Source organism: Eschrichtius robustus, chromosome 12 (assembly GCF_028021215.1).
Source record: "Eschrichtius robustus isolate mEscRob2 chromosome 12, mEscRob2.pri, whole genome shotgun sequence".
In the NCBI taxonomy this organism is placed as follows: Eukaryota; Metazoa; Chordata; class Mammalia; order Artiodactyla; family Eschrichtiidae; genus Eschrichtius; species Eschrichtius robustus.
This window is the reverse complement of record NC_090835.1, coordinates 69,083,760-69,109,808: the sequence shown is the minus strand read 5'-3', so window position 1 is coordinate 69,109,808 and position 26,049 is coordinate 69,083,760. Positions and strand designations below refer to the sequence as shown.

Below are 26,049 nucleotides of genomic sequence, written 5' to 3'. Positions count from 1 at the left end.
TTTTCTCTGCTCTTCCAGTTGGGTAATTTCTATTGTTCTATCCTCTAGTTTGTGGATTCTTCTCTTTCTTGTTTATTCTGCTGTTGAGCCCATCCACTGAGATCTTCATTTTTGTTATTGTATTTGTCAAGAGCAGCCTCCTTATTGCCGGGTGATTGCAAGTTCCCCACTAGGCCTCCTCTGACACCACGCCAGTGGGTGTTGGGGCACCTTGTCACGTGGTGAGGGGGTACGTCTAGGCTCCCCGTTTGGCCTTTGCTGGCCTGTGGAGGGTGGGGCCACAGTTTTTTTCTGTGATGTGTGGATGGACTAGAGCAGTTCGTGTCTAAAAGCGTTCTGTCTTTTTAGGCTACCTTTTTCTCTTCCTCTGGCTAGAGAGAGCAGGCTTTTGTTTGGGCTCTGTCTGTGCCCACTGGTGTTTCTGCCAGGGTTTTAATTTTACTTGTGAGAATAGGGGAAGGTCCATCTACTTGATCTTCCTGGAAATAGAAGTTCGTTTAGTTTTGATAGCTATTGTCAAGTTGTCCTTTGTTACATGCGGTGCAAACATTATTTTGAGTTGTTTTTTTAATGGTGCATTTTGCTTTGCAGAACTATTTGAATTTTATATAGTTGAATATATTAATCCTTAAGAAAATGGACTCAGAGTTATGTAACATGTTTGGGAAGACCTTTCTCATACCAAGATTAGGAAAAAGTCTCTCATTTTCTTCTATCAATAGCTTTGTTGGGGGTTAATTTTTTTTTTCATTTAAATATGTGAACCATCTGGAATTTATTTTGGTATAAGTAGGAATAGAAATGTCCCTGTGCCGTTCCCACCACCCCCATGGCTACCTGCTTGTCCCAACTCCAGTTATTGAAAAATAAATATTTTATGGTGTTTGTTAGGGAAATTCTTTAATTTGGTACATGCCTGTTTGTAACAGTGTTCCTAATAGCCGAGTCCCGAAAAAAGCAGTCACAGAGTTGCAGGGGGTGTGCTGCGCACTGGAGTTGAGACCCCCTGCCCCCGTGGCTGTTGGTTGGTAACGGCCGATGCTGTGAGTTGGTGATACTGAAAGGTCAGCCAGCCCATCCACTGGGCTTCGGGGGACCTAGACTCTCACAGGGTCGGAAGCCAGAGGTGCCGAGGCCGACAAGAGGGCGTCCAGAGCTGCCCTAGAAAGTGCTCCCGTGGGCAGAGCTCCGCCTCCTCAGTGGCCTGGTCACTCAGCCTTCCGTCCTGACACCCCCGCTGCCCGGGTGCCTGGGCTACGGAGCATCTGTGAAGCGGGGCGAGGGGAGGAGCCCTGGTCCGTGTGCACTGCGCCGTCCGCTCTACGACACGACCCGACTCCTGGCGGCTGCTTCCGCCTCCAGGTCCCGAGGAGGCCGGTGTGTAGATGCACTGAGCACAGCGAGTCAGAGGGGATGGGGATGCAAGGGGTGGAGACGGGCTGGACCGATGCCGTCCTGTGGGACGTGTCCTGTCCACCCCTGCTGTGAGGCCGCCCCACACAGTCCTCCCACCACTCCCTTCTGTCCTGCTCCGGCTCCCACTCGGTCAGGTGCAGCGTGCCTGCGGCCCAGACGGCAGGCCCGGGCGCCCAGCAGGAACTGGTCTGTCTCCCCCACCCAGCGGGCCCCCAAGGTGGGATCAGCACTGCAGTCCTGGGGTTGGGCAGAGCGAGTCACACCTGACGCTGGTGAGTGATGCCAGAAGGGATCGTGAAGGTGGCAGTGTGTCCCACCCGGTACCCTTTCCTGAGGAACGGTGACTCCAATTATGACCAAACCTCCTCTCTTGCTGTAACGTTTCTTCTGCTTAAGAAATTGGTGCCAAAGCCAGGGGGCAGAGGGGGGTGAGGATGATGCCCCCGCCCCGTCTAGGACGTGAGGCCCTCCACCGGCCCTCAGTCTCCTTTCCCAGTTTCAATGCAGTTTGGCCTGAGAAGCCCAAGTCGGAAGAAGCTGGGTTTTGGTCCTCTCTCTGCCATTAGCTGGCTGGCTAAGAGAAAATCATTTCCCTGTTCTGGGCCTTGGTTTCTTCATAAATACAGTTGGGTACTGGGTGAGAATCAATGCTTTTCTTGTAAAGCCCTTTAACAAATGGAATATTTCACAGAAACTCATGAGTAAGAGTGTGCAGAATTCGGCAGCTCAGGTTGAAGCAGGAGTGTGACGAGGGGCTCTGAGGATAGCTTGACACCACCGGACTAGATGGTCTCTAGGGGGCCTCTCCAGCTGGCCCTGGGCAGGCGTTTTAACCTCTCTGAGCCTCGGTTTTCTTTTCTATAGAGAGAGACAGTACCCAGCTAGGTGTGAGGGCTGATGGGGCGGGTTGCCTGTAAAGCTGCCAGCAGGGTTTGGAACACGGGTGCTCCACCGACGACAGGGATGTCAGTGTTATTTGTGCCTTTCCAACCCTCCTTTGAATAGCAGCCCAGGCACCACCCGCTCCGGTTCTTCGAGCACCGCATCCCTCCCAGTCCCCACAGCCCGGGACTGTCTGATGGGTCTCACGGTGTGGCTTTGGGCTGGTAGCTAGTTGTGTCTGTTTAAAACTTAACCTCCACAATCAAACTGAGTTCCTGAAGGGAGCCTCTCCTTCCGTAGCTCTCAGTCCCCACACTGCCTTGTACACCGACATTCAATAAATATCTGTGGGTGACCAGCCCAGGCCAGGATGTGGCCCCTGCTTGGTGTTCAGACCGAGGAGGGGCAGGTGAATTGCAGGGCCCCTGCACTGGAGCAGGGTTAAGGGTGACTAGAGAGGGCTGGACGGAGCGGAATCCCCAAACTTGTCCCAGCCAAACAGCGGATCCTTGTTACCGCCCTGGAGCCGGCGGCTGGCCTGTGCCTGCACTTCTGCCGGAAAACAATCAAGAAACTTTCCAACTCAGACTCCACAAAGTAAGGTTGGTTTCATGTCGCTTCTCATTTATTAATTCAGTCTGTTCTAAGTTGTACAGTTACGAAAATAACAAAACCAAAGCCGAAAGCCCAGGAATATTTACACTCTCTCTCGTGTAGTGAGGTCAGTCTATGTTGTTGCACAGATCGGTTATGTTTGGTACCACAAGATGTCTGTAATTTAGACAAAATTGGACAGATTAACAATTATATGTACAGTAAAATAAAAGGGGAAGTCATTCAAGTATCAAAATACAGAGACAAAGATTAAATAACGTTTTATTACAATTCAGTCCCATTGCCACACCATGAGCAACACCACTTTGTGAACTGCGTCTGAGAGTCGTCCCGCAGGCCTGGGCATCACAACACAGGCCGAGGGCAGACCAGTCTGCTCAGCCCGAGACTTCTCCGGGGACTCCCCAGAGTCGAAGCTGGGGGCCCCGGGGGGATGCGAGCGTTGCAAATGCAGAGCCTGTCGAAGGGAAGCCCTGCTCGGAGGAGCTGCAAGCAGAAGGGCGGAGCAGAGAGCCTGTGGCCGGGCAGGTACTGACCTATCTCAAGTCCCACCTGAACGGCCTGCACAGTTCAGAACGGGGCTGCCACACTGCGGGGCTTGTGCTCACGTGCAGAAGCAGGACTTCTCTCCACGTGAAGCCTGTCCTGGTGTTAAAATTTTTCTTTCTAGGGGAGGGAGAGTACCTGTCCCGGAGGAGGAGTAAAAAAGAAATATCTAGTCCCTTCCTTTCTTGGCTATTTATTGAGAAATAAACCAAGCTCAAAACAAAATCCAGAGCCAGAGCAGATCAGCCAAGGTTTTCCAACATGAAACACCCTGAATAAATAAAGAAGATATAGCAGCTTCAAGGGGAGGAGACACCTACCTATGACTTAAAAACAAAAAGACAGCTTGAGGAACTCATCGTAGTGTCTACAGTTTTCTTAATGGACCCACCACCCACCAAGAGAGGGCTGCTTAGAGGAGACCGGCCTTCCTCAGGAGGAAGAGGGCAAAGCACTCGCACTGCAGCAGGAGCCGCGGTTTACCCACCCAGCTTGGGGTTCCTCGTCCATACCTGGAAGGAAGTAGGGACTGAATACTGCTCAGTGGAAGCCAACGGGCCCTGGAAGCAGCAGGACGTGAAGTCAGACTTCCCGGTATCGAGGTCCTTGTTTAGTACCGAGAAGGGCAGGATCAGTGAGAGGGGATGTGACTCCCCAGGCCTGCGGTGTGGACGGCTCAGCGGAAAGGAAACCCACGGGGCCCAGCCTCAGGTCAGCAGGAAGACGCGGCCCAGCTTTCCACTGCTGGCCGACCACAGGGCTGTGAAGGTGCGCCGGGGCGCTCCCTGCTCATTCACAGCCCCTGCCGGGAGAGAGAGCGGCGCTACTGAAGCCTGGACTACTGATCCTGGGACCAGATTGCGCTGTGCCAGCAAAGTGGAAGGTCTGCTCGCGGCCCCGTGGGAGGAAAGGCTCTGCTCTGGAAGGTGCTGGACAGGCAGCTGACCTGGCCCAGCCTCACAGGAACAGTCCCTCTGGCTCTGCCTCTACCTCCAGGAGGAGCAATGCAACCAAAGGTGAAAAGCAAAGCCAGCCAGCAGGAGGGCTCAGGCAGCAGCAGCACCCGGACGCCAGCCTGCCCTGAAGGCCACACTCGGGGAGAATCAAACTGTCACCTGATTCAGCCTTCTCTACCCTTGGAGCCAGGGGGGAGCCCAGCAGCTGAAAGGATGACAATCAAACCGATAATTCAGAGAATCAAAGTGAGTCCTAATCACACAGACCTGATTAGACAAATCACAAATCAGCAGGCAGCCACCTCAGCCGACCTACCCATTAATGCCCAAAACAAAGCTGCTGCTTCTCCTTTCTGCCTCGACTCAGACAGTCTGAGGTCACCAGAGAGCCTGTGGCCAGGCAGCCCAGGGCAGCGCTCTGGCCACCGCCGGGTCCAAGACGGAGGAGCAGCCCAGAGCTCGGGCACCGCGACCTGCTTGTGCAACTCCGCGTGGCCCCGGACCTTCACGTTTGGAACCCCAGAAGCCTCTGCTTTTGCCAGGCGCCTCTACGGGCTGCCCCCAGCTCCAGGCGGGGACAAGAAGCCGTGCGGCTCAGAAGGAAGAGCAGCTGACTGGCAGGTCTGTCGAGCAGATTCAATTCACCCACTACCTTCTCTCAGAGCTGCCCAAGCACGCCGAGACCCCAGCCTGAGGACAGAGGCCTGCTGTCCTCTGACCCTATGGCCATTGTCTAAAGATTGGCAGTTTAACCTAGAGGGTTGAGCCAAGTGTTGAAAGTTCACTTTATAAAAAAATTTTTTTCTATTAAAAAATGTTTTCTGGACAAGTCACTTCTTGGCCCTCTGGAGTTCCAGCCTCATCTGCTAGAGGCCTGGAGGGCTGCTCCGCAACCAGGGCAGGGCTCACGCGGCGAGACCTGGCGGTGGCAGGCCCAGACCATGCAGCCGCGAGGAGGTCCTACGGGCAGTAGTGGGGGCCTGCGTCTTCAAAGCTGCAGCTGAGACGGTGGTGGCAGCGGCGGCGGCGGCGGGAGCCTGCGCTCCCCACGGCTGTTTCCGCAGCACAGTTGGTTCCTCGGTGGCTCAGCTTGGCAGAAGCAAACACAACGGGGGGGGGGGGGGGGGGAGGAAAGGGTTAACCAAAGGGGCCTGCACAAGGTGGAGGAAACTGAAAGGAAACACGGAAGCAGAACAGAAGGTCCCTTACAGCCTCCCCTGAGCACCCTCCGTGGCTCAGCGCATCTGCTTGGAAGGCACGAGGACAGGCAGGCAGGCAGAAGGACCCACCCCGGCTTGTCGACTTGGGTTTCAACTCATAAAGCAACCGCTGCAACTTACTGGCTCTCCTACTGGGCCACGCTACGTGCACAGTGCTTCTTCCCACGGAAACTGCGGCTCTCCTCTCCCGCCATCTAAGCTGACCTGCCCTCACGCAAGAACGTGGGCCTTTTGAAAGCCTCAACTCCACCATCCCAGCTGCTGAACTGCTTTGAGGTGATGGACTCCTTCTCAGGAGTCAAGAGGCTGAGGGCGGTCGATCAGGGAAGGGACCGGGTGCCAGCTGACTATCTCTGGTCCCCACATCGTGGAGAAGCATCAGAAAGCTCCTGGAGGACAACGGATGTTGCTCGGCCCAGGTCCCTGTCCTTGAGCAGCTCCGTTCTGAGGGAAGAAGGTGCACGGTGTATGCAGGGCACTGGCCTCCCTCCTGCTGGCTCCTACAGGAAGGCCTTCCTCTTCCTCGAGCCAGACTCCAGAGCCAGCCGGGGACTCCCCGGCGAAGACGTGAGGAGCCATCCCATTCCTTGCAGTGCAAGACCCATCAGGACCAAGACACCTGCTGCGTGGAGCCAGCCTGTGGGTGTTCAGATGCTCAGAGCCCCATGCTTTGGAGTCAGGCATGTGCCCTAGGACCTGGCACAGACCCTGGGCCCTCACAGAAAGAGGGCTGACCCTGGTCAAGCCACATCGCTGAGCTGAGGGTCTCACAGGGGGAGGCCAGCACCTTAGAGCAGAGGATAGAGGGATGGGCCGCAGGCCAGCTGTTAGCAGAGTGCAAGGGGATTCTGGCCCCACGTGGTCACAGTGGTTGGTTGTGTCAGGAAGGGTGCAGTTAGCTCTTGGCAACGGCACCCAGCCGTGGCTCGGAAGACGGGAGAGGAGAGCCAACAGGGAGCCCAGGCCGATCAGAGGGAGCAGCCTCCAGTGCCGTGTGGACTCTGCTTGGAGACTGCGCCCACCTCAGGCTCCACAGTGCCCGCCCACTGAGGCCCTCTCGGTGCCCACCCTCAAAGGCAACTTGCCCCCCCGCCAAGCTGTCCTCGCCCAAGGGGGGAATTCACAGTGTCCGGTGGTGTTAGGTGCGAGCTGAGAGTGTGCAGTGTCTAAAGCTGCCGCCCCGGGAGGAGAGGTCCCAGTGGGGGTGGGACCTTGGCGTCAGCAGCTGGAAGGAGAGTTGAGAAGAGCAGAAAGACGGACGGCAAGGCACATGAGACTAGTGGAGACGGGGTGGGTGCTTAGAAGATAGTGGTCTCATACTTGGTGCTGAGGCTCCGCTTAGAGTCTGGTTTGGGGTCCACAACCCAGGAGACGCTGGCATGGGACTGGGCATCTGGGTCCATATCAGGTGGTTCCAGCTGCTGAGGAAGAGGGTGAAGAGTCAGAGGGAGCGCTGCACCTGGGCCAGGGGTCAACAGGGCCCGCTGTCCCCCGCCTCCCGGGCCATGCTGGCGTCAGTACCCCATGGGGGCAGCCCTGTTCTCCTCAGCCAAAGAGCAAGCTCCCTGGGGTGGGGTGGCAGAAGGGGCACCTTCCCTGGAGCATCACGGGAGGGCCGCCTCTGAGCTCTCCAGGGGCAACTTCTCCTGGGGGTTTCTTGGAGCTGCTCAGTTAAAGGAGCCTTGCCCTACCTGAGCATCGAGCACTAAGCCCCAAAGCTGTTCTCAGTGGCAGGAAGGGGGTAAGGGGTTTGGAAACCCCAAACCTCGGGTCCCTCTGGCAGGGCCAGAGAGCTCACCCCGGGCAAGACCACAGTGGGCACCCGCGAGCTCTGGAGAGGAGGACATACGGCAGAGAAACAGAGGCTACAGCACAGACAGGGATGGTGGGACGGCAGCTCAGGAAAGACAGGCATGCAGGCAGGGCCGGGGGCGGGCACCAGAGTCTCAGAGAGCTCACGGTCACTTCGGGGAGACTGACACACAGACAGCAGGAGGTGCAGAGACCTTGACTCCAGGACTAACAGACGGCAGCGGGAGGTAAGAAGGACGATGGGTGGGGCAGGTGTGACAGTAACAACAGCGACTATCAGGGGGCAGCGGCACCTGGGGTGCGGAGCAAAGCAGACACAGACACGGGGCAGCGTTACGGAGGCCGGCTCGCACAGGCCCGTGTCCTGAGGGGCCGGCCACCTGAAGCGTGAGAAGACCCTCCTGGCGCCCGCTCCACCCCGAGCCCTCAAATCCCGGGACCCACGTACTGCTGACTTCCTCATGCCGACCCGAGGCTTAGGCACCGGTTTGGAAGATTTTGTTTCGATCATCTCGGCAGCAGAGGCCCCCATCGGCCTAGACTTCTGGGCCTGTAGGGCCAGCTGATAGGCCACCTCGAACGCCTGCCCCAGCGTCAGGATGATCTCATAGGTCAGGTTCTGGGAGAAAACAGCACAACGTGAGAGATGGGATGGAGGAACCACTGCGTCTAACACCTGCCCTGGCCTCATGCGCCTGAGCACAGGCCCAGGCAGCATTGCACAGGTAAACAAGAGTGCAGGGAATCTGCTGGAACGCTTGCTTTGAAAGCAGAAGTTTGTCCCGAGGTGACTGATACATTAGGGAACAATCTGAACAAAACACACATTTTGTGTTTCCTCATGTGTGATTTCATTGGAGAGAAACACGAGGCGAATGCAAAGACTCCCCTGCTGACCCCCGTTGCCTGGGAATACACAGCAAACGTGCCACCCCCACCTGGCAGCTCAACTTCCTATGGGACCCACCCCTGACAGTAACGATCAAGCGGCAGCTCTTCCCAGGGCCACCCGGCTCGCGCCCTCCCTTCCATCTGTGCACCCCCTCTGTCCTCTATTCCTTCTCTTTCTCTCTCCCTCTGGCACACGGGCTGGCAGGAGGCACATGCTTCCACAAGCCGACTTCGGGTCCTTCTCAAGGCAGAGCGCCATGTTTCTGTAGCACTTATGTATTTCTTAACCATTTAACATGGATAAAATGGTGTGGGTGTTCGTATTAGGTTCCTGAGGGCTGTACCCCCTGCCTCATCTCCCCATGAGCCTTGGTGCTTCCCGTGTGGTTTCAGGGCGTGGTGCTCTCTAGGAGCACAGACGCCACGTTACAGCAGAACTGACTGATGCGGGAAGATGAGCTACAGGTAAGAGCACGGGGAAGGATGTGTCCTGGGAGGATTTCCTCATTTCACCTTCCGAACAACCCCATGAAGTCGGTTACACTCTATCCCCTTTGCGCAGACGAGGAGCCGGGGTCACACGGCTAGCTAGTGGCAGAGCCAGGAGGCTGCAAGCACAGAGCTCCCGGGCAAGGCCCTGGAACCAGCTACTCTCACGGGGGCAGCAGGGACCTGGACAAAGGCCCTGTCTCAGGGCAGCCACCATGGTCACTCATCCACTCCCTGTGGGCAGCGTGTGTGACAGCTCCCCTCAGCCCAGCAGCGCCAGAACCCCGCCTAAGCTGGGACCTGGGGGAAGAAAACTTACTGTCCCCAGGAGGGAGGTGGAGGGCTTTTCAGGGAGATGGCCCAGCTGGAGGGCGGGAATTAGGATGGATGGTCGACCAAGAGCCCAGGGAGATGAAGCCTTGGCTGACCTGACAGACACGCAGCCAGACGCAGGAAAGCCTCTGTCACTAGAACCCTGGACAAGCCACTGTCGTCCTGTGTGCTTTAGTCTCAGTGCCAGATAAAGGGGGCTGGAGTGATGTTCATTCCTGAACAGACCTTTGCTAAGTGCCAGCCGGGTGCCAGGACCCACTGCACTGGGGCTGTTGCAGCACAGGACCCCCCCACCGTGCCCAGCTGCGGACTCCACCCACCATGTCCACCGTGCTGAAAACGTGGCAATAGTGGTGGCTGGTCTGCAGGTCCTTGGTGATGTAGGCGAAGGTACAGAGGTCCTCCGGGTCCTGGGCTGCACAGGAAATGTTCCGGATCTCGTGCTCTGCGATGACGTTCTGCGGGGAAAGCAGGGTCTGGAATTCCTGGGCTCCCTGAGGGCACACCCCAGTCCCTTCACCATTGCCACCTTCCTATCCCATCCTAGCGTCAGCCAAACGCCACTTCCCCCATCTCTTCGGGGTGGGGGTGGCATCTCACCTTGTCTGATTTAGGGTTGGGGTCTCCACCGTTGACCATGGCAACTGAGGGGGCAAATGTTCACACCCAGCCCACTCTGCTCTCCAGGGTGGGGTCCCAAGCACAGGGCCTGGGGGTGTCCTATGCTCGCTAAGTGCATCACAGCGTTAAAGGCCCGTGAGCAGATAAGTGGCCAGTGGAGCCCATGCTGGGGAAGATAAGCTGTCCCTCGGGCGGGGCCCCAGGAACCAGGATACGTGGGTGCGTGAGAGACAAGTACCTGGGCTGGGGGGGATGGAGAGGGGTAGTGGGCTAGGGACCCTCTAGGGAAGATACCCAGCTAGCGGGGAGGCGGGGGGTGTGTGGGGAGGAAGGGCGCCCCCTCCCCCCTCAACAGCAGTTGTGGGAAGCACACCTTGTTGGAGGCGTCGATGAACTTGACACCTTTGTAGGTGATGGACAGGATGATGGTGGGGATCTTCTTCATGTGCTCCGTGGATTTCTACAAGAAACGGGAGGCCTGTCAACTCACCTTCTCGGGGCTAGGCCCGGCCTCCCTCAGCCGCACGCAGCGTGGCAGGGCCCCCGTGGCTGCAGGTGGTGCCGCCATCTGCCGCCTTGCGTCCTAGCCGCCCCCACGGTAACCTACCCGCATCTTGGCACAGGCGTCTTGCGTGGATTCTGTCCCTCGCAGATCTTTGATCAACATGGAACCCAGATACTGTGGGAGCGAGCAGTGGCCCGGCTTAGGAGTCCTGCGTTACCACATGGGGCCACCAGCCAATCTGGGACCACAGTCAGGGGGCTCCCTCTCCCAGTGACTCCCTTCCCCCGTCCTGGCCAGGGAGTCCCCCTTCCCCCAGGTGCTGGGAGCGGCTGAGGAGTGGAGAACACCACGGGGGCCCTGGGTCCGGCCGGCACGGAAAGCAGGAGACCGGCCAGGCTGGGAGGGCAGAGGCTACTCACATTGGCTTCGTAACCGCAGGACTCGAAGATGAGTTTCTCCGGCTGGTGTTGCCAACTCTGCACAGGGGCATAGGGGGCAGCCAGGCTTGGGGGCCGAAGGGTCAGCTTGGCCTCTCGGTGCTCTTCCTGCAGAACACGTGGGGTCACAGGTCAGCTCGCCTGCTCAAGGGGTTCCCAGGCTCCCTCCCGGGTTCCACCTCCGGGAGCTCCAGGCCGGAGGCAGACAAGCCATTCTGATGCGCTGGGGCGGAGGTGAGGCCTGTCTATGCCAGAGAACTGGCGGAGAAGCAGGGACCTCGGCTGCCCGCCCGCCCGCGAGCAGCTCAGCTCAGCAGGGAAGGCTCTGTGGTGTCTGAGATGAGTGTAGATCTGATCCTGGTGTGGGGAGTCGGGGAAGTATCCGTGGCCAGGGATGCACTTTACAGGGATCCTCGTGGCAGGAGCTGGGGTGTGGGGGAGGGGTGGGAGGCCACCACGGGTCAGATGCCAGGCGATGGGGTAATTAACTAGGCTGCTGGTGGAAGGAATGGGGAGGAGGGGAAAATTCAGGAAATTTATGACTTCCATTCCCAGCAATATGCAAATTCTCTCAATACAGAGCAACTAAAACTGCTGGACGACGTGCTTTTTAAATCTTGTAAAATTCATGGTCGTGCTTGTGGAAAGGTGAGGGGAATCCCCAGAGGCCAGAACCGAGAAGTGTGAGTCACGAGAGAAAAGGGAGCGAAGCTAGGGCTCACCCTGCGGGGACGAGGGACACCTGGCAATCTGTATCTAACAGGCCAAGACGGGGGACAAGACAAAAAGCCTGCGGTCTGTGCAAGGCAGGAGGGAGGACGGGCAAGTCGAATAAATGCGAGAGCCCTGAAAGCAGTGCCCTGAGCGGTGGGGCTGGGAGCCCTGTCCTGCCAAGAGGAATGAGGGGACCCCGTCTGTGGCTCCCTCCCACCCACCTGGATCCTGAAGCGCTCCACCCGAGAGGGCGCTGCAGGGTCTTGGAGACTGTCGTGCCGCCTCCTGCCCGTGTCCCCAGAAGGCAGCAGCAGGTCAGCCGACCGGCCGGTGCAGGAGTCATTCTGGCTCAGGGGGGATGACGTCTGGGAGAGCAAGTCTTGGCACTGCAATGGGGAGAAATCCAGGTGAGACTTGAGACTCATCAGGTCAGTCCTTAGGCTGTAGGTGTCAGCCAATCCTCGGGCTGTCAGGGCCCAGCTTGGGCAGGAGAATCAGTGAGAACAGGCACGAGGTGGAGGTCAGCACCCAGTGGGGAAACGGGCCGCTGGGCCCAGCGTGGGTACAGTCAAAGTGACCAGACTCTTCCAGCCAGGAAGCCCTGACAACCGGGTCCTGCAGGTGAGCACCCGGGTCACGAGAGCACCCTCTGGCCTGGAGCCCCAAGGGAAAAGGGGTGGTTGTAGGGCTGGGAAGCGATCTCTAGTTTATAAAATCGTCTGTCACGACTGATCACAGGTCCTGGGGGCACGTGACCAAATCCAAAGGTCTTTCCTAAGAAAACGTAGCACTGCCGGTTGGCACCCAGAGCCCTCACAGAGAGTATGAATCAGTCTTCAGTTTCCATATCTGAATGTCAGCTGTGAGTCTGGTCCTCAGAACCAGCCTGGGCCCCAGCTTTCTCATGCGTAAGAGGAGGATAAAATAACGCCCACTTTGAGGCTGCCGTAAATGGGCTGAGGCTTGGAGCCCAGGGCCCACCCCACCCACCGGGAGCCACGCAACCTCATGGGTTTGGGGAGACTCATCCTGAACCGCAGGCTCACAGTCTGACCTGCTTTTCAGTCAGAGATTACCTGCCTTGAGCAACAAAGCATCTCTGAGGTTTTTAAAATCACAGGGATTTTCCTTCAGAAGATGGGGAGGGCCCAGGTCCCGCCATGTGTGCCATGCTTTGAATCGGGTTCACGTCAGGCTGCCCGAGAGGGGGCTCCTCTGACCCACCCCTGCCTGCCACCCCGGGTAGAGCTGAACTGGACGTTCAGACACGGCCCCAGCCGTCTGGGATTCGGATATTTGTTTTCCTACTTTCGCCAACATTTGGCCCCAACACTGGGAAGGGAGGGATCAGTTGCTCCTCGACTACAGAGGTGACGCTGTCTCTGAAGAATTCCCAAAGAATTCTCTTCAGTTCCTAACAACACACAGCACATACAAACATCCCTTCCCACCCGCCCCAACTCACTCTCAGCTGGGAAAACCGTGGGGGCTTCTGGGGCGGCTCCTCGTAGGGTCTGTCTGCCAGGGAGGCGATGATGCGCTTGCGATGGCCGAGCAGGTGCACCTTTAGGACCTGGGCAGAGGCGGGGAGAGGAAGGTCAGGCGGCAACTGGGCCCCCAGCCCCCAGCCCTCACCCCCACGGGCCACGCTGGCAGCCCAGGGACACTCACAGCAGAGCCGTACTCACGTTGACAAGCTCCAGCTCCCAGAGGTTCTTCACAGTGTCAATGGAGCTGTAGCCACTCGACAGGAAGGAATGGACGTAGTCCTGCAGGCCCAGGGAGTCCAACCAGGAGGGCACTGACAAGGGGCTGTTCCCATCATAGCCCAGAGCCTTCACCTGTGGGGCGAGGGCAGGAGGCGGGGCTAACATCTCAGCACTTGGGACGAGGGCCCTGGGGACCACGGGGACCACGGGGACGCAGGCCGGTTCACTCAGACCACACCAGAGGCTGAGGCTGAGGCTGGGGTAGGTATGGGACAGCTCCTGAGGACCAACAAGGGGCCTGTGTCCTCAGCATCCCCGAGTCGCTCCACTCACACAGCCTTCTCTACCTCAGCTCTGGTCTCGGGCCCCATCTGGGGACTACCAGGGCACTCCAGGTCTGGGAAAGGTGCCCTATCAGGTAAGGCTAGATGGGGAGGAGGGTTTGTGGAGGCCCCTACCGTGCTCTGACAAGGTCACAGACCTGGTAGGACAAGAAAATGGTGTGTGTCTGTGAAGCGGGCGCTGGCCTCACTGCCAGGACTCGTTAGTGCGTCCTGAGCTCTGGGCAAGTGGAAGAGACAAGGGGACTCTGTGCCAGCAGAGCTGAAGAGAGGCTCAGGCCTACCAGCCACAGCTCCCCAGGAGGCAGAGGCTGCCTCCTCTGCTGCCCCGAGGGCCCCGGGCCTCCTGGGGAGGGCCTGGTCTCAGGCGACAGGCCAAGCCTGTGGGCACCAGGCTCCGCGCCAGGCAGATGCCTGCGGTGCCGTTCCTGATGCCGGACTAGGCCCTGACTGTCCCTAGTGCTCTGCTGGCCTTGGGATGTGGCAAAGAAGTAAACAGGATACTGTCTTCCCCGCTGGGGCTCCCGGGATGAGGGGCACACCCCCTGAGCCCCGCCCCGCCACTGGCAAAGGCTGAGGCCGTGGAACTGTCAGTGGTCACCTTGGGCAGGGACCGCGCGGCCTGGAGCAGCTTCCGCCTGTGCTGTGCGTCGCTGATGCCGATTTCCCGCAGGTCTTGATCTTCCATCACATTAGACCCCTAAGAGCAGAAAGGAGAACATGAGGGCCTCCTGGACAAGGCCGCTGGCTCCCTCAGGGCGTCAGGTCAGCCTGTCGTGGCCCCTTGCCACGTTCTTCTCCTTCACCACAGGCACCACGAGAGAGTGAGCCCCAGGGCTCCCCGCGAGGCCAGGCCAGGCAGCAAGCAGCCTCATGCAGCAGGAAGACAAACCTTCCCAGGCTGCCCACCCAGCCCGAGCAGCTCCCAGGGCGCTGACCTGGGCTGGAGCAGGCAGGGCCGGGCACAGGCCTGGCCCACCTGAGCTGATGTGCATTTTCCCCGGAGCAGGTTTCGTGGCCCCCCAAGGTGAAGAACAGGAGGACTAATCCCCAGATTCCTCACAGATGTGATTTTGTGATTTAAAGCGGCGGTGACAACCACCTTGGGCCGGCGGCAGGGGCAGGCACCCAAGAAGCCTGCCTCACCCCGAGGAGGAGAGGAGTCTCAAAGTGGGGACCTGCCTGAGAGAGGGGGGGTGGGTTGGGGCTCGGCCCACGGGGCAGTTCTCCCCAACGGAGCAGCTGAGGGCGGAGAAGCCCAGCATGGCAGTGACGACGAGGAGAATGGCTGGTGTTTGCCGCGTTCTTGCTGAGTGACAGGGACGGAGAGCTTTTCTGTGCACCATCCCATTTCAGGCTCACAACCCTGTGTTAGGTTCTACTGGAATCCTCTTTTTTACAGATAAGGAAACTGAGACACACAGAGGTCAGAAACGCGTCTGAGGTCACACATCTCATGGTGGAGCTAGGATTTGAGGCAGTCTGACTGTACTCGCCACTCCTAACCCCTATCATGGTGTCTTTTATTACTCACAATGGTGTCACAAGATAGGTTTTTTCAGATTACGATACATGAAAAATCATGGGTTCTGCCGTGTCCCTCAGCCACAGTGTCCACCCCCGCCAAGGGCAACTGTTACCACTTTCCTGGATGTCCCTCCAGAGCCCAGCTGGGCACCTACACACATGTGCATGCTTCATTTTCACACAAATGTGATTGTTGTACACATTGTTCAACACCTCATTCTTAATTACTTAGTATATACAGGAGGTCACTCAGTATTTGGAGACCTGTCTCTTCTTTTAAAGCTGCATAATCATCCAGATTATGGACATATTATAAATTGCTAAACGAGTTCCCTGTTGAAGGACAATTGTTTCCAATTTCCGCTTTTACAAATGGTGCTGCACAAATCTCCCTGTATGTGCATCTTTCTATGGTGGTTATCAAGAAGAGAGATTGCTGCCAAACCATTCTCATTTTATCTACCAAGCACTTACATAGCACTCACTGCCCTCCTCCATGTTTTCCATGCTTTGCCCCTGCTAAACCATTGAGTAATAGGGACCACCGTTACCCCATTTTACAGCTCAGGAAGCTGAGGCCCAGAGAGCATCAGTAACTTGTGGGGCAGAGTTCAGCCTGATGCTCATGTCCGCGCGGCTCCGGGCTGGGCATGCAGAGCAGCTGCAGCTCCTTTTCCAGGAATTACTCACTTTATCCTTTGCATGTTTATCTATGGAGCTGTTGGTCTCTTCTGTATTTGATTTGTAGGAATTCTTTATATAGTAAGGAAATTAACTCTTTATGAAGAGTTAGGCATGTGTCTTTCCTGTTTGTCATTGTCTTTGGACTATTACGCTGGCTTTGCTCATGCAGAACCTATCAGCCTGCACCTGAACACACCCACTTTTCTCGTGGAGCTTCTCTAAGTTGTCAGCCTTAGAAAGATCTCCCCCTCCAGGATTTTTAAAACAATTCTTTCACACTTTCTTCCTGTAACTTTACAGTTTCATTTTTTACAATCAAATCTTTAATCTATCCGGAATTAATTTTGATGTAAGTTTTAAGGGTCAGGATCCACTTAATATTTTTCCCAGGCAGCAGGCTGTCTTATTTCTTGAATGAGCTATCTTTTCCCATTGATATGAAATGACTTCTGATGTGTCCCAAATTCCTGTGTTTCCAAGAGTTTTTCTGGACTTTTTATTCTATTGAGGTGGGTATTACATTATGCCCACTTTACAGATAGAGAAGTTAATAACTCAGGCAAGCTCATGCAGACCACCAACTGGTGGCCTCACCTTTGTACCCAAGCTGTAGTGACTGCTGGTGTGAGAGCCTCCCCAGAGCCTGCGCATGGTGACAAAAATTTTGCCCTATAGAGGACACATAGAGGACAAGCCATAAGCTCAAGAGACTCCAGGTGAAGATGGCTCTGAAGGCAGACTGGACTCCCTGCTCAGGCTGCATGCACCCCCTTCCGCTGGGACACTAGAAGGAGCCCTGGGCCTGCAGAAGGTCCCCTGGGCCCTGGCACCACTCCAGGTCTGACCAGATCCCAAGTCACCCCTGAATCTAGGAGTCACCACACCGAGTTCCTGCAGTCATTCTGGGCCCAAATCTAGGGTGTGCTGATGAGGAAAAGCAGAGAGGGGGGCTGTCTGCCCAGACTTTCTACTTGATGATGAGGACACCTCAGTGAGGACCTGACAAATGAACCTCCAAGAGGGTGTCACTGCAGTGACGTTCTGAACACCCACTGTTAACCCCAACATTTACTCAGAAGCCTTCACAAGCTTTTAGGGTAACATTAATACTGGACTGAAGGCTGACAACCAGGAAAACCAGATCCAGCTGGGGACAGGACCTTACTAAGCAGACCCCCCAGTCAAGAGAACCGGGGACTGTATGCAGCTTTGAGGAGAAAGAGGCAAATGGAAACAAAACCAAAACAAAGGATGTGATGGAAAATCAAAGCAAACAGTTGCCACAGCACGTCCTGGGCTCAGTGCAGGGTCCTCCTGAGTTCCTGAACTTGCCACATCTACATTCTGTGGGATTAGTTTGTGTGGTGACTATAAGGTGCTCCAAATCCTCAAAGGCAAGAAACATTCTGGAAGTTACTGTACCCTCTTGACTGAGGAAGAAACCTTTACACGAGGAGGTTTATGGGGAAAAGGGACTTCCTACTTTGTTTACTTTCTACCACACTAACGTTTACTGAGAGCTGACTATGTGCCAGGCCCTGTTCCGAGTTCCTAGTGAGTGACTAGTTAGGGAGCTAGTCAAGTAGGACAGCTCATCCGCCTAAGCGAAATCTGAAACATAACTAGTTGACACTTGGCTTGGTTGGGTTCTGTCCCTGAGGGAGAGGGGACAGGAGGGCAGGGGTTCCCAGCCACAGAGGTGGGAGCAATGCCACACCTCCTCCTCCTCCTGGGTAGGTGTGTGCATGCAGTACGTCAGTGTGTGGAAAAGCAGGCTAGGAGACAGTGCACCTGGGCTCTCCTGCTCTGGCCCCACCATGGCCTGTATCAGCCCCTGCAGGACCTGGCCTCCACCCGAGCAAAGGCCTGTATGTTCTGATGGAAGCGTGACTACTGGGCAGAGCAGCGCTAGACTGCACTCGCCTTGGGACAGGGTTTCATCTCTCAGCAGTGGTTTCCAGACTTTCCACCTGCCCTGCCCCCTCCAGCCTCATTTCCATATTCAGTATGGTCTCTGTCTCTCTCTTCTCACTTGGCAATTTCTCCTGCCAGGAGTCATAAAAAAACAAAGGCTGAAACCTCCTCTCTTGGGGGAGAAAGAATGGGACAGAGCTACTGTCCAGGCCTGATTCTGCCTCAGGGGAAAAGCCTGGCACTGGTGCTTCCCCTGCAGCCCCTCCCTCTCCTCTCCGCCTCCCAGTCCTTTCTTGGGCCTCAAGGAGCCAGGAACTGTGAGAAGAGCTGCTCCAGACAGAGGAGGCAGGAAGTGGGAGAAGTGCGTTGTTGGGGGCGGGGGCTCAACCTGGACGCACATGAAAATGCAAATTAAGACCTTAAAACATTAAATATTAGAGGTTAGTGTTAAATACAGCAAAAAATTAAAACAAACTTCAATTTGAAGTATGACGTTCAAATTGAGGGAAATAAGTTCAGATATTGTGTGGCTGTGTCCCAGTCATCAAAGGTCTTAGAGAAACTTCCAGCTGTTTTTGAAAGTGCATGAGTGGAGTGACGTCTTCAGGGAGGCCATTCCGAATTGAGAACGGTAAAATGTAAATATGAGACACACAGGACACAAAGCATTTAGCTGCCGATCCGTGAGACCTCTTCCCAAGTGAATCCCATACTTGAACTTGGGAATATTTGCTAGCAGTGTTCTCCCTGGTGAAATTTCTCTCCAGAAGCAACCACAGTCAGTGAGCCTAAAGAGCATTTGGCATTTCCTCAAGAGGACGTCCTCATCAGCTAGGAACACGGATCAGACTGACGCTTTCAACTACTTAATCATTTCCCTGAAATCATGGGCTCAGTTCCCAAATGCTGTGGCAACCAGGTAGGTGTGGCACCAGCTACTTGCTCTGTATAGTCTGTCATATTTTAAAGTTTCTAACCCTATTGGTTATCTCCAAGAATGGGAAAGTGGAATGTACAGAGTGAAGGAGAATACAACGTTGGGATAAAACATTAATCTTTTTTTTGTTTTTCAAGGCAGAACACTCAATTTTCTACCTTATTTTCTAATTTTTATTTTATGATAATATTGAAAATTGGAAAGTGTATAAATGTTAAAAACTTCTAATTGCTAAAAAGCACTGAGAAAATGGGAGCTAGCACTTAGAATAAGAAAGACAAAAGTATTTTCTTAAAGAAAAAAAAAAGACCTTAAGAGCAGATTTCTCTAATCAAGGGAAGGAAGGGTGGGAAGATGAGGGAAGTACCAGCCTGAGTGAACGGAGCAGCGATACTCACCACACCCATGGCTGTATTGATTGGGCCCGAGGCATCCTCCAGAGCCTCTGTGCACCAAGGGGGTAGCTCAGAGTTTCCCTGGGTCCTGGCTGGTTCAATGTGATACTTATGCTGCCTCTCTGCCTTCCAGAATTTTGTAGATTTCCACTGGGCCCTGCTTCTATCTCTCCCTCATATTAACAAAATAAATAAATAAAATTTTTTTCTGAGTAGAAAAGTTACATAAGTTTATTATAAAAAATTCTGAAAATTAATAAAGTACAAAGAAAAATGTAAAAGCCACTTATAAATCCATTACCTCTGGGGGGAAAAAAAACCCCCAGGGTTACCATTCTGACGAATTCTTCTAAGTGGCTTAATGTTTTTTAAAAACTGAGATTGGGATCACTTCTAGCATTTCAGTGTATTTTTCTAAGCTTTTATTGTTAAAAAAAAAAAAAAAAAAAGCAAAAGTTGGGATTGTGGTATATGCATTATTTATTTAACCTGCTTTCTCACATGCTGACGTACTGCGTGCACACACCTCCTCGTGACACTTAACCACCTGCGTCCACTGCACACGCTCTAGTTCATGGGCCTCCAATAATCTCACCCGCCACTGGACATTCTGGCTCCTTCTTTGCACGTAGTTTTCTACCATCCCCAGAACATGTTACTGGCCACAACGACGGAGTTGTCGTGGGCATGGTCATCTGGGGGGAGGGTCACTGAACATGGCACAGGACCCTGGCCTGAGCCAGGACCGCCTTCCCAGGCTGGGGTTGCGGTGACCACACGCGCACGCTGGTGGGTGAGCCAGGAGGGAGAGGGGTGAGCACACGAGTCTTCCTCGCCCAGCCCATAGCCCCAGACCCGGGCCGGCCCAGGGAGAGCAGGAAGGAGCACTGGGAAAGGGAGGAGGAAGCAAGGAGGGGCAAGGCTCTGCTGCTGCTCACTGTTGTGGCCTAAAAATCTTAATAATGATGGAAAATAGAAGCCATGCTCCCTGAAGCATCACGCATCCACTCATCCAGGGGCTGAGGGCTTTCTGTGCACCACACAAGGCAGCTGTGGTATAAAGGAATAAGAACTGGGTTCAAATCCCTTACAAAGTCAGAACCTTATAAACAGGAACAAAGCCACCTGCCTGTCCAGGTTAAGCAACGAATTCCCGGTGCTGAGCGCCGGCCTGCCGGCAGGAACCGGCACTCATTGGCTCCTCCTGTGTTCACCTGTTCACTGCTGCCTGGCCCAGCTGATTCCTGCCTCCTTGGAACCTGGTCACAGAACTTCCCAAACTGACACCTCCCCCCAGCTCACGGGTGGCCTTATAGAACGCTCAGCAGCCTCAGTAACAGGAGAAGCTCAGCCTTGACCCGCAGCCCCTGCTCTCCTAACGGTCCCCACCTCTACCCGGCCCAGCCCTGTCCCCAGCTGGAGAGACAGAACTCGATGGTGACAGAGAGCAACTAGTTCCAAGAAGACGAGGATGAAGTGCAAATGTTACTAGCTCCTAGTTCCTGAAGCCAGACCCCTCCTCTCCCCTGTCAGTCTCAAGGGAAGGGTTGTCAGGGACGGCTCTCCTCCCGCGTTCAGGGAGGCAGCACCCCTCGTGACCCTTGTTCTCCCAGGCAGGTCCCCGGTGTCCCCCTTCTCTTTGTACCAGGAGCAGCATCCTTCCGTCCATCTGCTGCCCGTCACCCCCGAACACCTGCCTTTCTGAGGCCTCACCTGAGGCCAAGATGCCATATTCACCCCCAAATCACCAGTGCAAACTAGCCAAGCCCAGGTCAGCCCGAGTCAAAGGGCCTGGATCCCAGACCACCCAAAGCAGGCTTCACCTCATGGATCTGAGGACAAAGCCGATTTCTGCTTCCGCTGCAGAGAAATCACAACCTTACGTTCCCACACACGGCCACGGCCACGGTCAGTCTCGATCTTTGCTATGTGTCGCCACAGCTAACACTGTGCCCCCTTCAGAGCTTATGTGCAGAAGGAAGCAGTCAAATGAGATTCCATGGGACAGGGACAGACGGGGAGGGAGGCAGAGCAACCTGCCCAAAATCATACAGGGGCGCCTGGAGGAAACCCAGGTCTCCCGACTCTCAGCTGGTTCTCAGTGCGAGTAATTAGAACCCCGTGTTTTCTCCTAAGCTTTGCCCCATCCAGTTTCCTTAACTGTGGCTTCAGCCAGCTGCCCGCGGGCCTGGCCCTTCCCTGAGGGTGGAGGGCAAGAACGCCTGCCGCTGGCCTGTGGTGGTGGCGGCAGCTGCAGGTCCAGAGGGCTCCGGTAGCTCCAAGCCAGTGCCGAGAGCTTACTGCAGTCTGGGCCCCACCAGCTCCTTTGCCAGCCTTTTGCAGAACAGCCCACAACACACAGTGGGCGGATGGAATGGTCTGCCTGACCCAACGGGCACCTCGAGTGATGCGCTGGCCTAGCCCACTGGCTCTGACTTTGGAGGATGTGCTGAGCCTGTGGCCCAGTCTCAGCATCTTCCGGTGAAAGGGGGGCATGGGGACCAGAGTGGGAGGCGCACGCACTGCTCTGGGCCCAGGAGACCCAGCTTCCAGCCACAGCTCAGCTGTCTACTTGAGGAGCAGCCTGGAGCCAATGACTTAATCCCAGAGTCCTGAAAGTGCTGTCCATGGACCCCAGGAGTCCACAGATGGGCTTCAGGGTTGCCCGGGGACACCTGAGTTATAACTGACATTTGACAGAGACACACGGGCCCCACTGCTCTGCCCCCTGCACCGCTGCACGTGTACACTGGGGGCGGGGGGTGGTCTACTAACTGAACACAATGGACGTGCTGAGATGCCAGCACAGAACCCCCTGCTGCTGCTCACACTGGGATATCAGCAACTGGAAGCTACATCAACAGGGGGTGTTCACCAGTCCAATTCCATCCTAAGGTGCAGTTAGTTAAATCAACAGACATGCAAATAGTTCTCAAACTCCCTTCCACTGTGAAGGGGACCGGAGAAGGCCAGAGCAGCACTGGGGGCACGCAGAGCTGGATCCTGAATAATTCCAGCCGCTGTCACTCTGAATAACTCCAGGGAGAGCAAGAGAGCACACGCGCCCGGAAAGGGGTCCAAAGGGAGCCTGGCTCTCATCTCAAGGTTCAAGGGCCCAGCAGAGACGAGGAACCACCTCAACTCCTGGGACACTGAGGAGCTAAGTTCTTAAGTGACCACAGAATTGAGTTAGTCCCGGAGGCAGGATCCACACTTGTCTAAGAACATTCCTCTCCAAGCCTTAGCTCCACTGCCCCTCCAATGACCCGGCTGAGGGAGCTCTCCCTCTCAGGCCCTGCTACACGCTGGGGCCCAGGAGCCCCTACCACACCCACACCCCACTGAGCAGTCAGCTCCCAGAGTGCTCTGCAGAGATGGGCCAGAACTAGTGCAGAGAAGTCGAGGCAGGGAGGCATCCTGACAGCAGTGCCCGCAGCGGCCCCTTGAAGACGGGGAGCAAAGGAGACAAAGGGAGGGACATCGGAGGGGGGCGGTGAGGAGATGGCGTGGGGAGCCAGGGTGGGAACCCAAGGGCACAGCCGGCTGCGCACATGAAGCCGGCTTTCGGGGCTGAAGAGTGCGGCTAATCTGGGGAACAGGAGCAGGAAGGGAAGCTCGGGGGGCTGGGGACCTGGCTGGAAAGCTTCACGGAAGCCAATAAAGAAGGACCTCCTTGCCGAGCTTATGCCTTTAGCTCTTGCAGGGCTCGGTCCTCTTCACCTGCCATCTCTCTCCCACTCGTGGGAGCTGGCACAGTCTCAGAAACAGACAGGAAAACAGGGGAAGGCTGTCTGCATGTGGCAGAAGCCTGTGAAGAAATAAATGGATGGGAGGAGCACGAGGCCTCCCCGACGCTGCCCCTAAGAGGCAGCGGGCTTGCCGGCTCAGTCTCTGTTTCCAGCCCATCCCGAGCCCGCTGCCAGACTCATTTCCGCTTTCCATTTGTCCAACACCCAGCCTTGACCACCTCCCATGTGCCCGCTCTCCACTCAACCCTGCTGTCAAGGGGCACCATGACTCCTGGGAAGCTCTGCCTGGGGAGGGCACAGCCACAGGACCCCGCCCCCCAGGCCCAGGGCTGAGACCTCGGGGCTCCCCCAGAGCGTGCTTTCGAGGCCCCTCGCAGTCAGGCCCAGCCCACCTCTGCTGCCCAGTCAGGGCCCTGCCCTTCTCTGCACCTCGAGCCAGACTCCCCCCTCACCACAGACAGTGTGGGCCTCTCCCTGGAGTCTTTCCAAGTCCTGCAGGCCTCTACAAAACCCCCAGGACAGCAAGTAGAACCCAGGGGTTCAAAGTTGGACAGATCTGGGCTAGCATCCCAGCTCTGCCACTTCCTGGCAGTGCCTCCACCCTCTGGGCCCCAGCGGCCCCGTCTGCAACTTGACGGACAACCGCCCCAGGGCTGGGCGCCAGCTCAGTGCCCGGCAGGCGGTGAACCCTGGGTGAGCGCAGGGCCTCCTCCCCGCAGCAGCACTTAACACTCGGCCGCTCTGTTGTTACTATTGCGCTGTGTGCTCCCTTCTCCCCACTCATCTGTCAAGTTCCTTAAGGCTCCTACATTATCTGCTTTTCTGATTTCAGATCCATTCATTGTAGGAAATGCAGAAAATTTATTTCACTCCAAAAAAAGAAAATGAAGCCACCCATAATCGCTGAGATAACTGACTGTGGAAAACATTTTGGCTCACTCCCTGCACCTCTAGATGTTTTCTTTTTTGAAAATTAAGGTCATGTTGCACATGGATTTTTGTGTCTCAATTTCTTCACTCAACACTCCAAGGTGAATGTTCCTCCACATCAGACAGTCTTAAAAACCTTTTTAAATGTCCACATCATACCCCAGCGTGAGGAGCACCGCCATTTACTCAATGAACACTTCCGTAAAGGGAGGGCAGGCCGAGTCCCAGATACAGAGACCTGCACCAGCACGCTTGAGCTGCAAACCTGCCAACCACAAATCACCTTCCTTTCGCGCTGATTAACTGCATTTCCTCCCTTCTCCCGAGAAAGCCCATTTCCTGTGGACAAGATTTGTGGTGAAAAAAATGGAACTGGCTCTGATGCACGAGCCAGTGTGGTGGGCTGGCCGGCAGATGTGTGAGCCTGATTCCCCGCCCCTTCTCCCAGGGTCTGGGGTCAGCCCCATCAGCCTTGGGAGCGAGCACCTGGCAGACCATGCTGCCCTGCCCCTGCCTCCTGCAAATCAGAGGCCCCTTCTGCCTGCAGACAAGAGGGTGTGAATAAAGTTCAAGGTGCAATGCTCGCTGGTCCAGCTCAGTCATCACATCACAGGAGGAAGAGCCAACAGAAAGAGGGTGTTGAGCTTAGACAAGACAGGACCCAGGAGGCCATGACAGAGATCTTCAATTTTCTAATGGGCTTAAGTGTGTTGTGTGTGGCCCCAAAAGGTAAACCTGGTTCAATGGACAGAAGCCACAAGGAAACAGATTTTGGCTCAATATAAAGAATGCTCTAAACCAGCCCGAGCAATGCAGAGAGTGAATGGGCTATGCCTTTGTAAGGTGGAGAAGCCCGTTACTGGGAAAACATCATGGCAGAGCTCATCTGGAAGGGACTCGGGCACAGAGGGGATGATGAGACCACACAATGTTAAAGTCCCTTCCACCTTGAGAGGGAGTTGCGCGACCCCCCTCAAATGCCCTATACTCCTCCCACAACAGCTCGGAGGAGCCCGCCACAGGGAGATTCCATAGCAGCCCTCAGTTTCCAGATGTTCCTACTACATCTAGAGTCTGGATGGCTTCCTGGGAGCCACTTGTGCATCTTGTAGAAGAGTCTCCAGGGTATTTCAAAACTAAGGGAAACATTTACAGCTTATTGGAAACCAAACCACACGGGGATAATACCACAGCTAACATGATGTAAGTTATACCATATGCAAGGAGGGAATGTTTCTAAACAAAAATGCTCCCTTCTTGTGTGTTTTCTTCCTCTTTTTTCTGGTTGCTAAAACTTAATTAGCCTTGCGGCCCATCTGGCAACTTACATGCAATTACCCAGGACACTTTGCATGGCTACTCAGGCCACTTGAGGTCTGAGAAGGGACAGGCCAGGCTGCGGTGTAATCAGCATTCCTTCCTGCACGGACTCCGCCTGCCAGCTGCCCCTCCAGAACCGAGAGGAGAGAGAGGAACAGCTCGCACCCAGGGCAGCAGGAGGGGCCTGGAAGGCCCTGGAAGAATTGAGCTGCTGGCCTCCCTCAATGAGTGCCCTTCCCAAATAGAAACAGACGTGTTCTAACAGAGGCCCTGCATCTTGCGTGGATGTTTGGCCCAGGGCCCGCCCAGCTACTTTCCGGTCAGAGCACAGGGGTGACAGGGAAGCACTTTTAAAGGAGTCTTGATATTCAAGGCTTAGGAACCTTAGCCTTTCCAAACTAGCAGGAGGAGGGGTGAGAAGTCAAGAGGTCAGCCCCTAAGACTCCTAAGCTTAGGGAGGGGACACTCTGTGACATCCACGGCCACCCTCCCTTGCCCATCTGATGGCCAGCGCTCAGAGAGGGAAGGCCCCTCAACACCCAGCACCAAGGGCTAAGTGTCCTCACTCACTGGCTGAACCCCCACCTCCACCTGGGGTTTGTTGGCCTTCCCCATAGAACATGGTGAGTCAGGGATTAGTTTACAACAACTATAAATATACTCAGTTCAACTTAAAAAAAAATTATTTTAAAACCTAAGATTTTTAAAAGCTGAAAAATAACTGGCCCGAAGCTGGTTCTGGAAAGGTGGTTTGTAGCAGCCTTCGCTGTCTGCCCCGAGGATGGAGACGGCCCAGGTGAGGTGAGCGGTCCCAGTCAGGGTTCCCCTGGGAACCCCAGGCCAGCTCCATGGGTGGCCCTCTACTCAGGAGGCACCCAATGCCACCTTGTTGGTGAGAAGCCCACAGAGACCCACTCTGAACAGGAGAGGGCGGGGGAGCTCTGGGCCAACCGACCAGCACCCCTCATCCACAGCAGCGAGGGAGCTGGGGGGTCAGAGGTCTGCTTCAGGGAGTGAAGGCAACTCAGCATCCACTCAGGACTGCGTTCCAGGAATTGTCAGAGTGGGGGATAGGCCTGCCAGGAATCAAGGAGGAGCCTCAAACC

The 26,049-nt window shown here is 55.6% G+C and overlaps 1 protein-coding gene across 6 annotated transcripts in view; it reads right to left on the bottom strand.

The window, feature by feature from the left end:
* Nucleotides 1–2,910: 2,910 nt before the first annotated feature.
* The window catches only part of ANKS1A (ankyrin repeat and sterile alpha motif domain containing 1A), a 184,465-nt gene continuing 161,326 nt past the window's right edge, over nucleotides 2,911–26,049 (bottom strand). For 3 of the 6 annotated variants that reach the window (XM_068557220.1, XM_068557223.1, XM_068557225.1), the window contains 10 exons: nucleotides 14,089–14,187; nucleotides 13,126–13,278; nucleotides 12,903–13,010; nucleotides 11,659–11,823; nucleotides 10,706–10,831; nucleotides 10,389–10,460; nucleotides 10,155–10,241; nucleotides 9,481–9,618; nucleotides 7,896–8,066; nucleotides 6,934–7,056 (listed from right to left, as the gene is read on the bottom strand). In XM_068557220.1, coding sequence (XP_068413321.1) covers nucleotides 6,934–7,056; nucleotides 7,896–8,066; nucleotides 9,481–9,618; nucleotides 10,155–10,241; nucleotides 10,389–10,460; nucleotides 10,706–10,831; nucleotides 11,659–11,823; nucleotides 12,903–13,010; nucleotides 13,126–13,278; nucleotides 14,089–14,187 — 1,242 coding nt within the window. Of the gene's footprint in view, nucleotides 5,505–6,933; nucleotides 7,057–7,895; nucleotides 8,067–9,480; nucleotides 9,619–10,154; nucleotides 10,242–10,388; nucleotides 10,461–10,705; nucleotides 10,832–11,658; nucleotides 11,824–12,902; nucleotides 13,011–13,125; nucleotides 13,279–14,088; nucleotides 14,188–26,049 lie in introns of those variants that run through there. The other 3 variants (XM_068557221.1, XM_068557224.1, XM_068557222.1) reach the window with 2 other exon arrangements.